The 17,348-nt window shown below is 39.3% G+C and overlaps 1 protein-coding gene and 1 long non-coding RNA gene across 2 annotated transcripts in view; one reads left to right on the top strand and one right to left on the bottom strand.

The window, feature by feature from the left end:
* Window positions 1-457: 457 nt before the first annotated feature.
* Window positions 458-17,348, top strand: part of LOC110840993 (uncharacterized) — a 49,477-nt gene continuing 32,586 nt past the window's right edge. The window contains exons 1-2 of the long non-coding RNA XR_015538087.1: window positions 458-559; window positions 668-737. This is a non-coding gene — a long non-coding RNA (uncharacterized LOC110840993). The remainder of the gene's footprint in view (window positions 560-667; window positions 738-17,348) is intronic.
* On the bottom strand, window positions 4,265-11,864 carry LOC110831676 (uncharacterized). The gene is made up of 2 exons (XM_087359630.1): window positions 11,762-11,864; window positions 4,265-9,472 (listed from the first exon to the last, which is right to left on the bottom strand). The coding sequence occupies exons 1-2, from the start codon at window positions 11,844-11,846 to the stop codon at window positions 4,506-4,508; spliced, it is 5,052 nt and encodes a 1,683-aa protein (XP_087215756.1). The 5' UTR covers window positions 11,847-11,864; the 3' UTR covers window positions 4,265-4,505.

The following is a 17,348-nucleotide window of genomic DNA, read 5'->3' as shown; positions in this document are numbered from 1 at the left end:
TGAACATGTTGATGAATCTTCAGGTTCCATAAACTGAGGTTAATTTCTTGGCAATCTGAGAGTACTATTACCTTCTCCAGAAGGACTGTGCTCCATGGAGTGGGTATCAGAATACAAATTGCAGGTAACATAAGTCACATCCTATTCACCCCACTTTTATACTATAACAAACTCAGTTATTATATATAGTCTCTTTATAATAAAAAGTAGATATGCTTTTACACGTCAAAGTGTGTAGATGTTGTATGGTAAGGAACGTAACATTGTCCACTGAATTTCTCTTCGTTACTGTTCACTATAAAAAATAGACGCTACATTAAGTCCATATTTACATTCGATTTTTCATGGGCTTAAAATGTCAGGATATAACAGCATTCTTATATCTCGTCAACGTGAGAATTGAAATCTCGCGCACTACGTCACTTCTCATTTGTTCTGAGACGAAAACTAGCACGATAATTATTCACCAGGTGGCATGGAAATCTGTGCATGAAAGTACAAGCAGGTTATGTTGGGTATGTGGATAGTTCACAGGAGGGAATATTTGATAAATTTTGAGGTAGGCCCTTCTTCAGAGAGAGATACACGGATTCACTTTTGTATAATGTTCCACACAACACAGTATTTTGGAAAACTCTAAGATTATTTCATGTCTTTCTTTTTATAGGTAGGGGTGATGAATTAACTTTCTGACGTGAGGTCCTTCAAACGTCAGATACGGTAGCCTGTAATAATTGGTAAGTACAGCACTGTTTATCATTTTACTGAAACTGTTACCTGTGTCCTTTGCATCATAATGAAATGTAGGTTGTGTCCATTCGTCCTTCACAGTAAACCTAATTCATTACTTGCCTGTTATCCAACTTTCTGCAGTATTAGGATTTTCACGTATGTTTTATGGCGTAATATTTAACTAAGCGCCACTACCTGTTACTTGTTCAAAAGCGCTGAGTGACCGATTCTGTAGTGCAGCTATCCAGTATGTTGTTTTGTGGATCCATATGAATTAGTCACTTTCACATACATTATTGCACTATTATATCAAAGGATTATTAGAGTTTATTGCTAAAAGTATAAAGATTTATCTCTTTAAGTTGTCCTGCTGTAGCAAGTAGTTTTCATTCAGTTATTAATAAAGACCAATAGACAGTACAGCATAATGTATTACATTTTAAATGAATGATTATATGCACATTTAAAAGATTAATCTCTGGAGTACTTGTAAAGTTAGAATTTTGGGTTCAATACTTAAAAAATAAATTTAAAGAGATACCACATGTAAATACAGATTTCTATTGCATGTATATATTTATTGTAATCATACATTTGATTAAGTCATTTATCATTTAAATTATATATTATTTGGAGAAGGAATCCTTTTAATATTACCATTTTTTGTTAGTGGGGATGCTTTTAATTTTAGTGGAAGCTGATTTTATAATTTTTTCTTATATAATGTACACATATTTTATACTCTAATGCTAACACCTCGTTGTTAGAGATGATAGTATCTTTTTTTTTTAATACATGAATTGATAAGTTGTCTTTAATAAATCTGTACATGACTCTCGTCTCTGATCTGCCATAATTCTGGTGACTTTCTTTTGCAAATAGAATATTTTTTGCTATGAGATTAATTTTCCCAGAAATACCATTTGACATGGTCCTGTGAAAGTACAGAAGCTGCTATTTTTAAAAGTTCTTTTTTAGCAAGAAATAACAAGGATTTAATTCCAAAACACTTAATTTTGGTATGATGTGTGTGTGTGTGTGTGACTTTTTCAGTCTTTTTTGAAGAATAAGAAACTTTGAAGGTTTTTGCTTCAGAAAAAGATTAATTAAACATTCAATTTGGGTGTTTTTTTGTTGTTAAGAATTTAACAAAATTGTTTTGTCATAATTTAAAGTGAGGTAGGTTTATTATTTTTGAAGATAAAAGTTTTGTATGTAATGTTTTATAACACAGGAGTGATCTGTGTCATTATCATAAGGAAAATAGCCAAAGATAGACAATTTTTACTGATGCACGACACTTACTGTGATTCTCTTGACTCTTCTTATTGGCCAAAGAACCTCAACCTGTCATTTACTGCTATATATTCTGAGAAACTGAAATAAACCACACAGGTTCTCCTAAATAATGACTAAAAATGGCAAGTGTTGGCAGCTTGTTGGGATTTTGGGCATTGTGGAGTAATGTCTGTTACTTTATATCATTTTTGAAGGCCAATTTACTAATTTCTTTATATTGGACTTATACGTATGTTGAAAGTTTTTATATCATATTTAAAAATCACAACCAATCGAAAGGTTGAACTTCTTAATTTATTATTAGGTGTATAGAGTGACAAATACCGTGTTTGATTAGGTATATCGATCTATTCCCGATCAGTGGACACGGCTCGATCTACTGGAGCAAACAGTATGTCCCCCCCTTCCTCAGTAGCTGATGACAAAATGTGATTTTTAAGGCAATTTAACACCTCTTAACAGAAGATTGAAAATGTTCGGACTAAAGAAATTAGTAATAAAAGATTGTTCTTTGTTGAATATGATTGTAAATAACACAGGGAACAGTAATAAGGAATTTGAGCGAATCATATGTTCTTCTTAAGACACATTTTACCATGTAATGGACGTCAGTTGGTGAAGTCAACAACAGATAATGTGTGGTCATATCTGTTCGTTTAGAAGACTAAAAGAGAACCACCTATATATATATATATATATATATATATATATATATATAGATATAGATGACCAGTTAATGTCAAAACATGTAGTGGATTTTTAAGAAATACTGAAAGTATGATCAAGAATTGTCTTGTAGTCCTATTGTCATCCTAACGATCAACACACAACATGACGCATCACTTAAAACTTGATTCAGATGTGTGTCAGTCCTGCAGAACGAAACTTTCATCCGTATGATACCTGGTCAGATTCTTGGCCATGGAAATGAGTATAAAGACAACTACTTCCGCGATTTTTCTCAGTCATTCCATGCTAATTCTCAGGGAAGAACCTTTAACAGGCCTCTAAATTTTACACCCACTACCATTTCAATTTAAATTTTAAAATCATCATATTATTTATAATAAAAACCACATAACCTAACGAGTAGTTGCAGGTTTGAACGCCAGTTAACGTCAGCCATTATAACATATTGAAGCCCGAAGTTTATCTGAACATTTTTAAGACTTCAGTCCGTGCCGCAAAGAGAACAACACGTATCCATTATCATTTGGTTAATACCGTTTAGGGAAATGGTCGCTGTTTATTCTGAGAATCATACGAAACCCGTAAATGTACTCTGTGGGAAGGATGCGTCGTGTAGTTACCACTGGACTTTACAGGACTTATAACTTACATTAAATTTTGGTTTGCCTAGAATGTGAGCTCATTGTTTGTATTCAGCAGAGTTCTAGAGTGTATTTTGCCAGGAATGGGTCCTACTGCTTTAGGTCTTCCCTGGTTTTCCTCAGTATTTATAGGCAGATGACTGAACAATTTCTTGAAATGGATCATTATCGCTTCTTTCGTTATCCAGGTCTTTGTTTACACTTGTTTATATAATGCGACGCGACATAAGCTTTGTACACAATATAGCGATGTTAAATATTTAACCATTTTACGAACGGCATTTTTTAGCCCTTACCGGAAAACAATGCTAGAAAATTTTATTTGTTTAATAGTTTCATTTTTAACAATTCCATACAAATTTGAATCCAACAGTAAAGACACAATAATAATACCGAACTTGTAGAAGCCATAACAGCCAGACAGCTTTACGTTCTGAGTTCTTTAGGTCACAAAACTTTGATCCCATTTGCATTAATTACCTGAAAATTTATATATTTCATGCAACTGAACGCTAAGCCTAAGTTACATTAAAGTAGGCTTTCAGTAAGAAATTAGCTAGACATTCATTATCATACTGAGTTTGAAGCTGTAATAAGGTATAATGTTGAGTAGTACCTTTATATAAAATTGATTTTGAGACTACTAAAGGCACACATTCAAATGCAGAAATTTTGCTATGTCGATCATGAATTGTATATAACTATTCTATAAACAGAATGTCGTGGCCTGTGTAAAGGTACTGCTTTGAAATTTGTGAAAAGATGCTGCCGTATATCTATCAGTGTACTTGAACCGGCTTACAACTTCTTAACTACCAGCAGATGTAAGTTAAGAGCACTATTGCTAAAAAAAAACTTACAGCACCCATGCGCGAAATAACTCTTGAACACCGCGAAACAACTCATAGGGATTACTTCTTTATTTTGATATTTTTAATGTGTACAGCAACGACAAGTACATAGATACACATAAACACCAAATGTAAAAGTGATGTGATATTTGTATTCTCTTTCTTATGATTGTTTCGTTACCCTCAAAAAATAATGAATAGGTTTTTAGAGTTTACCAGGGACTAAATAGTTATCATCATTAATTAACATTATATTGCAAAACTTATGCGCAAGAAACATATTCAACTGCATTTATTCCTCACTACTATTGCTTTCTTCACTCTCGCTCTCGGGTGCTGAAGTGCTTTCTTCACTCTCGTTTTCTTCACTCTCCTCTGGTGCTGGAGTGCTTTCTTCGCTCTCGCTTTCTTCACTCTCCTCTGGTGCTGAAGTGGTTTCTTCGCTGTCCTCTGGTGCTGGGGTACTTTCTTCACTCTCTTCTGGTGCTGGAGTGCTTTCTTCACTCTCGCTCTCGGGTTCTGGTGTGCTTTCTTCACTCTCACTTTCTTCACTCACCTCTGGTGCTGAAGTGCTTTCTTCGCTTTCTTCACTCTCCTCTGGTGCTGGAGTGCTTTCTTCACTCTCACTTTCTTCACTCACCTCTGGTGCTGAAGTGCTTTCTTCGCTTTCTTCACTCTCCTCTGGTGCTGGAGTGCTTTCTTCGCTCTCGCTTTCTTCACTCACCTCTGGTGCTGGAGTGCTTTCTTCACTCTCGCTCTCGGGTGCTAAAGTGCTTTCTTCACTCTCACTTTCTTCACTGTCCTCTGGTGCTGGAGTGCTTTCTTCACTCTCGCTCTCGGGTGCTGAAGTGCTTTCTTCACTCTCACTTTCTTCACTATCCTCTGGTGCTGAAGTGCTTTCTTCGCTCTCGCTTTCTTCACTCACCTCTGGTGCTGGGGTACTTTCTTCACTCTCTTCTGGTTCTGGAGTGCTTTCTTCACTCTCGCTCTCGGGTGCTGGTGTGCTTTCTTCACTCTCACTTTCCTCACTCACCTCTGGTGCTGAAGTGCTTTCTTCGCTTTCTTCACTCTCGCTCTCGGGTGCTGAAGTGCTTTCTTCACTCTCACTTTCTTCACTGTCCTCTGGTGCTGGTGTGCTTTCTTCACTCTCCTCTGGTGCTGGAGTGCTTTCTTCACTCTCGCTCTCGGGTGCTGAAGTGCTTTCTTCACTCTCACTATCTTCACTGTCGTCTGGTGCTGGGGTGCTTTCTTCGCTCTCGCTTTCTTCACTCTCCTCTGGTGCTGGAGTGCTTTCTTCGCTCTCACTTTCTTCACTCTCCTCTGGAGCTGGAGTGCTTTCTTCACTCTCGCTCTCGGGTGCTGAAGTGCTTTCTTCACTCTCACTTTCTTCACTGTCCTCTGGTGCTGGAGTGCTTTCTTCACTCTCACTTTCTTCACTCTTCTCTGGTGCTGGAGTGCTTTCTTCACTCTCGCTGTCGGGTGCTGAAGTGCTTTCTTCACTCTCACTTTCTTCACTGTCCTCTGGTGCTGAAGTGCTTTCTTCACTCTCGCTTATTTCACTCTCTTCTGGTTCTGGAGTGCTTTCTTCACTCTCGCTCTCGGGTGCTGGTGTGCTTTCTTCACTCTCACTTTCCTCACTCACCTCTGGTGCTGAAGTGCTTTCTTCGCTTTCTTCACTCTCGCTCTCGGGTGCTGAAGTGCTTTCTTCGCTCTCACTTTCTTCACTCTCCTCTGGTGCTGGAGTGCTTTCTTCGCTCTCACTTTCTTCACTCACATCTGGTGCTGAAGTGCTTTCTTCGCTTTCTTCACTCTCGCTCTCGGGTGCTGAAGTGCTTTCTTCGCTCTCACTTTCTTCACTCTCCTCTGGTGCTAGAGTGCTTTCTTCACTCTCCTCTGGTGCTGGAGTGCTTTCTTCGCTCTCACTTTCTTCACTCACCTCTGGTGCTGAAGTGCTCTCTTCACTTTCTTCACTCTCGCTCTCGGGTGCTGAAGTGCTTTCTTCGCTCTCACTTTCTTCACTCTCCTCTGGTGCTGGAGTGCTTTCTTCGCTCTCACTTTCTTCACTCTCCTCTGGTGCTGGAGTGCTTTCTTCGCTCTCACTTTCTTCACTCACCTCTGGTGCTGAAGTGCTTTCTTCGCTTTCTTCACTCTCGCTCTCGGGTGCTGAAGTGCTTTCTTCGCTTTCTTCACTCTCGCTCTCGGGTGCTGAAGTGCTTTCTTCTCTATCACTTTCTTCACTCTCCTCTGGTGCTGGAGTGCTTTCTTCGCTCTCACTTTCTTCACTCTCCTCTGGTGCTGGAGTGCTTTCTTCGCTCTCACTTTCTTCACTCACCTCTGGTGCTGAAGTGCTTTCTTCGCTTTCTTCACTCTCGCTCTCGGGTGCTGAAGTGCTTTCTTCGCTCTCACTTTCTTCACTCTCCTCTGGTGCTGGAGTGCTTTCTTCGCTCTCACTTTCTTCACTCTCCTCTGGTGCTGGAGTGCTTTCTTCGCTCTCACTTTCTTCACTCTCCTCTGGTGCTGCAGTGCTTTCTTCGCTCTCACTTTCTTCACTCACTTCGGGTGCTGAAGTGCTCTCTTCGCTTTCTTCACTCTCGCTCTCGGGTGCTGAAGTACTTTCTTCGCTCTCACTTTCTTCACTCTCCTCTGGTGCTGGAGTGCTTTCTTCGCTCTCACTTTCTTCACTCTCCTCTGGTGCTGGAGTGTTTTCTTCGCTCTCACTTTCTTCATTCTCCTCTGGTGCTGGAGTGCTTTCTTCACTCTCGCTTTCTTCACTCTCGCTCTCGGGTGCTGGAGTGCTTTCTTCGCTCTCACTTTCTTCACTCTCCTCTGGTGCTGGAGTGCTTTCTTCGCTCTCACTTTCTTCACTCTCCTCTGGTGCTGGAGTGCTTTCTTCGCTCTCACTTTCTTCACTCTCCTCTGGTGCTGGAGTGCTTTCTTCGCTCTCACTTTCTTCACTCTCCTCTGGTGCTGGAGTGCTTTCTTCGCTCTCACTTTCTTCACTCTCCTCTGGTGCTGGAGTGCTTTCTTCGCTCTCACTTTCTTCACTCTCCTCTGGTGCTGGAGTGCTTTCTTCGCTCTCACTTTCTTCACTCTCCTCTGGTGCTGGAGTGCTTTCTTCGCTCTCACTTTCTTCACTCTCCTCTGGTGCTGCAGTGCTTTCTTCGCTCTCACTTTCTTCACTCACTTCGGGTGCTGAAGTGCTCTCTTCGCTTTCTTCACTCTCGCTCTCGGGTGCTGAAGTACTTTCTTCGCTCTCACTTTCTTCACTCTCCTCTGGTGCTGGAGTGCTTTCTTCGCTCTCACTTTCTTCACTCTCCTCTGGTGCTGGAGTGTTTTCTTCGCTCTCACTTTCTTCATTCTCCTCTGGTGCTGGAGTGCTTTCTTCACTCTCGCTTTCTTCACTCTCGCTCTCGGGTGCTGGAGTGCTTTCTTCGCTCTCACTTTCTTCACTCTCCTCTGGTGCTGGAGTGCTTTCTTCGCTCTCACTTTCTTCACTCTCCTCTGGTGCTGGAGTGCTTTCTTCGCTCTCACTTTCTTCACTCTCCTCTGGTGCTGGAGTGCTTTCTTCGCTCTCACTTTCTTCACTCTCCTCTGGTGCTGGAGTGCTTTCTTCGCTCTCACTTTCTTCACTCTCCTCTGGTGCTGGAGCGCTTTCTTCGCTCTCACTTTCTTCACTCTCCTCTGGTGCTGGAGTGCTTTCTTCGCTCTCACTTTCTACACTCTCCTCTGGTGCTGGAGTGCTTTCTTCGCTCTCACTTTCTTCACTCTCCTCTGGTGCTGGAGTGCTTTCTTCGCTCTCACTTTCTTCACTCACCTCTGGTGCTGAAGTGCTTTCTTCGCTCTCACTTTCTTCACTCTCCTCTGGTGCTGGAGTGCTTTCTTCGCTCTCGATTTCTTCACTCACGTCTGGTGCTGGAGTGCTTTCTTCACTCTCGCTCTCGGGTGCTGAAGTGCTTTCTTCGCTCTCACTTTCTTCACTCACCTCTGGTGCTGAAGTGCTTTCTTCGCTTTCTTCACTCTCGCTCTCGGGTGCTGAAGTGCTTTCTTCGCTCTCACTTTCTTCACTCTCCTCTGGTGCTGGAGTGATTTCTTCGCTCTCACTTTCTTCACTCTCCTCTGGTGCTGGAGTGCTTTCTTCGCTCTCACTTTCTTCACTCACCTCTGGTGCTGAAGTGCTTTCTTCGCTTTCTTCACTCTCGCTCTCGGGTGCTGAAGTGCTTTCTTCGCTCCCACTTTCTTCACTCTCCTCTGGTGCTGGAGTGCTTTCTTCGCTCTCACTTTCTTCACTCTCTTCTGGTGCTGGAGTGCTTTCTTCGCTCTCACTTTCTTCACTCTCCTCTGGTGCTGGAGCGCTTTCTTCGCTCTCACTTTCTTCACTCTCCTCTGGTGCTGGAGTGCTTTCTTCGCTCTCACTTTCTACACTCTCCTCTGGTGCTGGAGTGCTTTCTTCGCTCTCACTTTCTTCACTCTCCTCTGGTGCTGGAGTGCTTTCTTCGCTCTCACTTTCTTCACTCTCCTCTGGTGCTGGAGTGCTTTCTTCGCTCCCACTTTCTTCACTCTCCTCTGGTGCTGGAGTGCTTTCTTCGCTCTCACTTTCTTCACTCTCTTCTGGTGCTGGAGTGCTTTCTTCGCTCTCACTTTCTTCACTCTCCTCTGGTGCTGGAGCGCTTTCTTCGCTCTCACTTTCTTCACTCTCCTCTGGTGCTGGAGTGCTTTCTTCGCTCTCACTTTCTACACTCTCCTCTGGTGCTGGAGTGCTTTCTTCGCTCTCACTTTCTTCACTCTCCTCTGGTGCTGGAGTGCTTTCTTCGCTCTCACTTTCTTCACTCTCCTCTGGTGCTGGAGTGCTTTCTTCACTCTCGCTCTCGTCTGATCCTGAAGTGCTTTCTTCACTTTCGCCCTCTGATGGTGCGTCGCCTTCGTTGCTGTCGCCTTCGGGTTCGTCGTCTTCCGTGGGAGCTACATCTGTTGCCACGTCTTCGTCCTCACCCTTGTTTAATTCGGCAATGCAGCTCGCACTTTCTGGCCAGTCGCATGCATTGATTTTGCTATTCCAGTGAAGTCCCGGTTGACAATGTAATAGTATTTCGTACCCTGATACGCATTGGTAATATGCATTGCAGTCAGTGGAGTCTCCGTAGTAGTCCACCCCTGCTTCACAGGGCGATGATCTTCCCTTGGGCTTTGGGAAACTTGCCCCCAAAGTGAAACATAGTGCGAGAATTCCCAGCACAGCTGGGATGTTACGTAGTGTTTGTACTGAAATTCAGAAAATTAAAATCATTTTTTTCTGCAAATCGACCACACAGTGTTTTGTTACCCTACGCTTCTTTGCAATGGAGGGTTCTACACACAATACATTTTCTTTACTTATGATTGACGAAATTCCATCAATATCGATTAGAATCTATTTGGATGGATTGTATTCATATCCAGTAAAATCCTTCTTCGCGACTTGGGAAAATACATTTCTTACCTGTCCCTGCTAAGTTGTCTGCACGCAGTAAAAATATGAAATGAAAAATGCGTGTCCTGACATTTCGTTTTGTCTTAAGGCCGTTTTTTGAAAATTTCTTTGTATAATCCAAATATTTCCGCGAACATTCAAGAAATATTTTCAATCTAATTTCTTTCAGACATTTTGTATTTATGCAAGGTACGAGATACGGTGTTTAATACATTTTAGCACTTCCGGATTATTACAGATTCCTCTTTCAGTCACTGAGTCGGTGGCCGTTCATGAGCATTTTGAGAACCGATAATCCGATTTTGGTTATGTTTTACAGGAATAATTTATTATAATTGTTACTCTCGCCAATGTTAATTTTCGTTATCATTTGTGTTTATGTACAGTTTTAATTACTTCGTGACATGAGAGTCTTTATATAATTTGTTTGGAAAATGTTTGCTTAAATGAAATTTAAGTTACTCGAATGAGCATTCACTGCACCTCTAGTCAGAAGTCGCCGACTGATACTTAGTTAAGTTCTTGTTGTGGTTTGACTGGTCTTATCAGAAAAGCAGGTGACTGACTGCACGCGGAAGAAAATGCTTCAGTTATTTATTCAGAAGAGCAAAGAGCTTCTTTAATGAATTTAGTTTGGGTTGATATTTGATTTGTTGTTTTCCCATTAATTTAGCAGAAATTTGAATTGTACAATATAAAATTTCATCTGTACACATATGCGTTTCTAGATGTAGATGAGAAGAGATTATGAATTGAAATTTTCTACATATGCCATGTGTTCAGTCTGTTCCTAATTTGTTCTTTACTGATAATGCATGCCGGTTTGATTTTGCGCCTTAATTACGTCCGGTCCTCATTGCTTTGTATATGTTTTCTTATTTGTAGCTTAAGTGCGTCATGTTTGTGTTGAAACCAATTATATATTTATTATTCCAGTCTATACACAAACGTGTTTAAAATGTTGTTGTTAAAATTTATATAACACTATAACATCTGTAGTATAAAATATTACAATAAGTTATATTATGTTATATTATGGTGCTTTTATCTTAGTATGATGTTACATTTATTATGGCGCTTATTATTAATTGTACGACATGTTTCGATGTTTTATGACATCATCTTCAGGTTTATATCGTCGTTTTTATCATTTTAAAACTATTATATATTTCGATGCAATGCATTTATTGATTTATAGGTATATTTGTAGATATTTCTGTCTTCAGAAAATGAACGTCTAACTACAGACATGAAGAGCATTATTAAGACAGAAATATCTACAGATATACCTATAAATCAATAAATGCATTGCATCGAAATATATAATAGTTTTAAAATGATAAAAACGACGATATAAACCTGAAGATGATGTCATAAAACATCGAAACATGTCGTGCAATTAATAATAAGCGCCATAATAAATGTAACATCATACTACGATAAAAGCGCCATAATATAACATAATATAACTTATTGTAATATTTTATACTACAGATGTTATAGTGTTATATAAATTTTAACAACAACATTTTAAACACGTTTGTGTATAGACTGGAATAATAAATATATAATATGTTTTCTTACTTAAATTTTTAAAAAATTTTACCATTTAAAAGTGAGATTGCAATTTTGGAAGGGGGAGCGGTGTTCAGAGTAAAGGACACTCTCAAATGCGACGTACTGGCCTTTGATCTGCTAAATTATGAAAAGTTAATGAAGGATAATTCCAGGACATCTTCTGGCCGTATTCATACTTAGCAATAAAGAGCAGTCTACCGTATCTAAAGTTTTATGTATGTTGTAGGGACTTTAAATATAAAGTTAACAAAGATATTCATGAATACGACTTTAGGTTTTCACGGCTGAGAGTCTGAAAATGGCTGTATTCTGGGTTGTTGCGTCGTGTAATCTTGTGATGTATTTGCAGTGAGAACCTCGAATCTCAGAATTGCTTATTATATTGTAAATTATTCTTAACAGCAAATAATTCTAGAGAAAAATAGGCCTGATTTATTTTAGGGTGATAAACAACTGATGGTTGCTGTTTCTTGCTGTTACTTAAAGCAAATTGTGTATCTTACCTGCCATGAAGCAGTACTTTTTTCTCCTCTGTTGTGTTCTTACACTTGGATGCAACAGCAGATGTATCCTTTCAAATGAACTCATCTCCCTGTATTATATACTCTTTTCATGAATCGAACTTTGACCCTGATAATTTTAAAATGAATACATGCTTATAACTCGATGCGAATAATCTGTATAATGCCATTCATACATCAGACCGTGGCATGTGTCAAAGATGTGAGTGACAACTTTTAGTGGTTATTGTGTGTCATTTTATTGTGTCCTTGATCAGATATTTCACGGCCTACGTGATGTCTTGAATTCATTTTGTTGCAATGAAGACATCATTCTTATCATTTCATTGATATTACCGAATTATTACGTTTGTATTTATCGTTTTTGAAAATGTGTTCTTTCAGTTGGAAATTATAAATATGGAAATAACAAACGCTGGAACATGTCCCCAAATGTAAGAGGTTAATTCAAGGAAACATTTTCAGTGTATGATCGATTACATTTTTATATCTCCTTTAATTATTTTAGTATTTTTGAGGAGTTAATAACGTTCGAGTTCATGGTTCTTTATTTCTTTTCTGGTTAAATTCACTTTTATTCGTTCATTATCCCAGAACCATTAATTTTATATTCGAATGTATAATTGAATTGTGTGACCTTAACTTTGATACAAATTGGCATTAATTCGTTTACCACAATATTACATTATTCATTATTACTTATTCCTGACGCTTTTAATTATTGAGAGTTATTATAGACGAGGCTTAGATAGATAGTCGAATCATAGTCATACATTCTATTGGAGTAACAGGGGATCAATCCTGTAATCCTTTCCTTTTACTTCTTCACATTCTTGTTTCTCTCCCATTTCGTATTTCTCAGCGTCTCGACACGCATGATTGTACCTTAAGGGTCTGAAATTGTTAAGCACTGCCTTCTAAAGTCACAGGAATTACCTTTGCCGAAACAACAGTTTCTTTTACCCCTGAATCAGAGTGGTACGTGTATGTACCACATAAGTCTGAATTGTGTTCACACAGTGTACCTGTGCAGGTTTAATGTGATTCTTATAAGATGATAAAGTTGCGTCATATTGTGATAAATATATATTTGTTTAAATCTTGTCAGTCTAATCACAATAAAATTCCTATTAAATATTAAAATATTACTATAATTAACATTTAAATATTTAAAATATATATAGAGAACATCATTTAATATATTTTAAATATTTAAATGTTAATTATAGTAATATTTTAATATTTAATAGGAATTTTATTGTGATTAGACTGACAAGTGATTCTTATAATAGACAACAACGAATTCCCTAAACAACAGTATGTACTTAATTCTTGAGTGGAAAATAGTTGTGTATTCATTGAGGCAGGGACTTGATTTTTAAGTATAATTGATTCGACATTCGGGCTTCAAATGGTTTCTGTTTTTGTCTGTAATTATTTATTCTGAATGAAATAATAAGGCTCATTAAGATTTGTACGCGTATTTATTCGTCGTTATTGTGTATGGTAATTATTATAGCTTTCTCTCATTCTTAATGTATCATTTACAAGTTCCGTATTTCGATAGTTACATATTTATTCCCATTGCGTTTCGTGTTTCATTTTATATTTGCATAGATTTCTCTAGGCCTGTGATATCATTTTCATTATACCTTGTCTCTCTGGACATATCTCATCCATTGCCTGACGTTTCCTGATAATATTAACTTCAACTGTTCTTAAGATATCAAATCAAATCAGTTTGTGATTTATCTGTTATATCACTTTATCACCGAGCTTCTTTGGCGTCATTTGCTTCTAATCTTCATACAGATCGTCCCAGTTCTCTTTATTTTTGCTTTTCTAGTCTTCTCACTGTGCCCCTTTTCGTTTTATATTCAGTGTGCTATTCATAAACCCCCCCCCCCCCCCAAAAATATCCCTTTGTGGTAAATAGGATTTGAGGTTTTCACTGCTGTGAGTCCGAAGGTGACTGTCTTCTAAGTTGTTGCGCCGTGTAGTCTGGTAGGAGTTTACCGACTTTTCAGAGGTCCTTTCTGCCTCCATCATCAGGGCGATATGCATAATGAATCTCTCTGTGTAATAAGCAAGTATTAGTAGATTTGTCGGTGATCATTTGTTGTTGAGGGATTTTGAGCTTTATGGGATAATACAGGCTGTGTCATGGTAATGCTTTTACTGGATTTTAGTCCTTATGGGATGGTATTTATGGTTGCATTCGTTTACTGTGTTAGATTTTGCTGTTATTCTTGACGGGAAGGTTACTAATAGTAATAATTTACACACTTGGTATAGCTGTGAGTGTTACATACATTATTTTTTTACATATTCGTACATTATTTTCCTTGTGTTTCTTTAAATACACATCACATTGAAACAAGTTTCAAATAAAAGTTGTAGACGTAGTGAGAAATATGTTCCGACTCACAGAACCTTTTGACGCGAAAACGTCTTTAAAATCGATGCCGGGTGTGGGAAGGCAATCGCACCCAAATGAGCGACAGTTTCTGTCGAAGTAATTTCAAACTTCAATAACTCGGCAAAAAATAGACGTAGCGCCGCCATCTTAGTCTCGTTTTAAAGAGGAAGGATGAAAGTTTGTGCCAGTACCGCTCCGACATTCGTGGCGGCCGGACGTCGCGAACTGCGCACGCGCAAAGTGAACCCACGATTTTCGACTTTCCGGATTCGACACGTGTCCATAAACGGGATCATATCTCAGAGACTAATTATCCGATCCGAGTGAACCAAGTGTTATTTTGAAGAGGAGTGTATATGTTACAACTCATCCTGGCCTCCAAGTGTGTATCTCAAAAACTCAAAAAGATACGAGGCTGTGAATTTGAAAAAAGTTTGAAAATTTCCCGATTTTCTTAAAATGTCGCGATATATGAGGGCAAAGTACAACCAGAATTACAAAAATCGGGCACGAATGCGTAGAGCACAAAATTCCAAAGAGAATGATACCGAAAACGCCGGGCCCGGACCCAAAACCAACGCGCAGTACTGCCGCGAATATAGGCAACGTAAGCGCGCTCGGACAACTCAGGCGGCATCTGACGAGCCTGGGTCAAGTATGGATGTGTAACTATTAATTATTAACTAATATTTTCGTTAAGAAAAAATAATATAAAAGAACATTTATGAATTTTTTCTTCATATGTAATAGAAAGGTATAGTTCGATAGATGAAATTTGTATAGATTTATATAGATTTGACATTTGCAAGAGGTATTCAAATAATTTCAAAGCCATACGTGTCCTACTTCTCATACCACTACCCTGTATTCAATAAATGTAAGTTGCAAATGAATTAAACGATTCAAAACAAAACATTTGTTTAATTTCAATATACTATACACGATTGACGTTTTCACGAAAATAACTGCGGCAGTGTCCGACACTGCCCATCAATTTTTTTCGCACGAGCTTTTCTTTTCTTTTCTTAGAAAATACTTAAATCTATCAGCGTGCACTAAAATGTCTTCCCCGCAAATTTTCTGGCCATGCGTACCAAATTTAAAGTACATAACCATTAAGCAGTTTGCGAGAAGAAACAAACGGATGGGATCTCATCATCGTGTTCTCACGTAACTCACTGAGTACTATGAAAGCATCGAAATATAATAAGACACAAGTTGTTACAGTTAACAGTTTCATTGTAATCGTTCATATTATCTTATCGTAAGTGATCGTGATAGGATTTTCAATAGATTATTCTGTTACATTTCCCTGCTTATATCGAATCTCAGCAGACAAATTTGTGACGTACGTAAAGACGTCTTCATAGATCAAGATATGATTATTAGTTGTCACTGTCCTTCACATGGTCACACTTCGAGATAATATCGTGACAAAAATTTGAAGTTTAAAAGATTATTGTATAAAATGTCATATAAAGTGCTCTCTGTTTCCGTAAATTTCGTGAACAGTGGATAGTCATTCAGCTAGGATCTTAGGTTCTCACGGGGACGATTATGAAGAGACAGTTCTCAGTCCTCTCTGGTCATTCATCTGTTCAACTTAAGACTATTTTACAGAAGGATTAAATGGCATTTTAAAAGCAGCAAGTTATAATTCATCTGCAGATTCGTCAAAAGTCCACTTCTGTAGGAAAAGATTAGATTATGTTTGATTACGTGTGGTTGAGGTAGGATAGTTGCTTTCAAGGCTTGATTTTTTATTATTAACTATAATACTTCTTTGTGATGTTTACTATTTTCAGTGATCCTGTAAAAGAACGCCTTCTTTCGTTTGTACTTCTCGTTTTGGGGTATACGAGGTGCGATCGAAAGGTTTCCAGACTGCGCGTATAAAAACCCGTACACTTATCTCAGGTATTAAATTCATCCATCACCCTCGAAGTAGTTCCCCTGGGAGTGAACACAACCATCCCAGCGCCGCTGCCAAGCCTGGAAGCATCCCTGGAAATCTTTATTTGTCAGCCTGTCAAGCACCATCTGCGATTCTGCCTGAATCTCTTCTGTCGTCTCAAATCTCCTTCCCTTTAGCTGAATTTTCATCTTTTGGAAGAGGAAGAAGTCACACGGAGCTTAGAAAGGAAGTTGGGGTCGGTTCTTGCAAGATCTTTAAGCTCCTGACAAACGAGAAGTCGATTCTGCTTCTGGTCCTCAGACAGGATGCGTCGCATGTGGAGTTCTTCCTTTAGAATCAGCTGACAGGTCCCATAGCCTATCCCAACAATGTCGCACAAGTCGTTGATGGTACGACGTCGATCTTCGTGAATGGCCTGCCGAATCTTCGTAACATTTTCGGGCGTTGTGCTCGAAGATGGTCGTCCAGAACGCTCGTCATCATCGACAGAGGTTCGGCCATTTTTAAAACGTGAATGCCACACAAAAGTTTGTGCACGACCCATTGCGGACTCCCCAAATGCTTGCTTTAGCATTTCATAGGTTTCCGTAGCCGTTTTGGGGAGTCTTTGGCAAAATTTGATGCACACGCGATTCCGAAATCGGAGGAGGGTCGGTGTAATGCACTACCAAAACGCCCGTAACTAAGAAACAAATGCTAATTCGATGATGCCGGCTGGCACACTGATTCACTATGAATGTAGGCCGCACCCCCTAGCGGCAGAAGCTCGTACTACATCCGGTTCGCCCTCTATTGACACAGTCTTGAAACTTTCCGATCGCACCTCGTATGTTTAATTTTACCCGTATAAAAATAGCGTATTTTCATCATATTTGTTCGACCGTCTGCATAGACCGGAGTCCTGGAATAACTACAAGTCGCTTAAGATGTATCCCCCCCCCCCCGCCTTAAGGGGTCAGATGACTCATTATTACAAGTGACTCTCATTATGCTCGGGGGTTGCGTTACTGCGAATTGGTGCGTTTATCGAAAACGAGAAGCATATGAATGAGCGGTAAAACTTGAGGGATCTTAATTTGTTGTCCCCAGAGTGAAAATGGTGGGCCGAGTCAATGAAACTGCGCTCACAAGTCAGTAGGCCTGCGGGGCTGCTTTTATCGTGGCCGCGGATAGAATTTGATGCTAATGCTCCTCGTTATTTTGAATACATTAGATTTGGATGTATTTCTGACAAC

This window comes from Zootermopsis nevadensis, unplaced genomic scaffold (genome assembly GCF_977971745.1).
Source record: "Zootermopsis nevadensis isolate Lab colony 2312 unplaced genomic scaffold, Znev_1.0 Znev_ptg000032l, whole genome shotgun sequence".
Taxonomy (NCBI): Eukaryota; Metazoa; Arthropoda; class Insecta; order Blattodea; family Termopsidae; genus Zootermopsis; species Zootermopsis nevadensis.
This window is presented reverse-complemented; position numbering and strand designations above follow the sequence as displayed.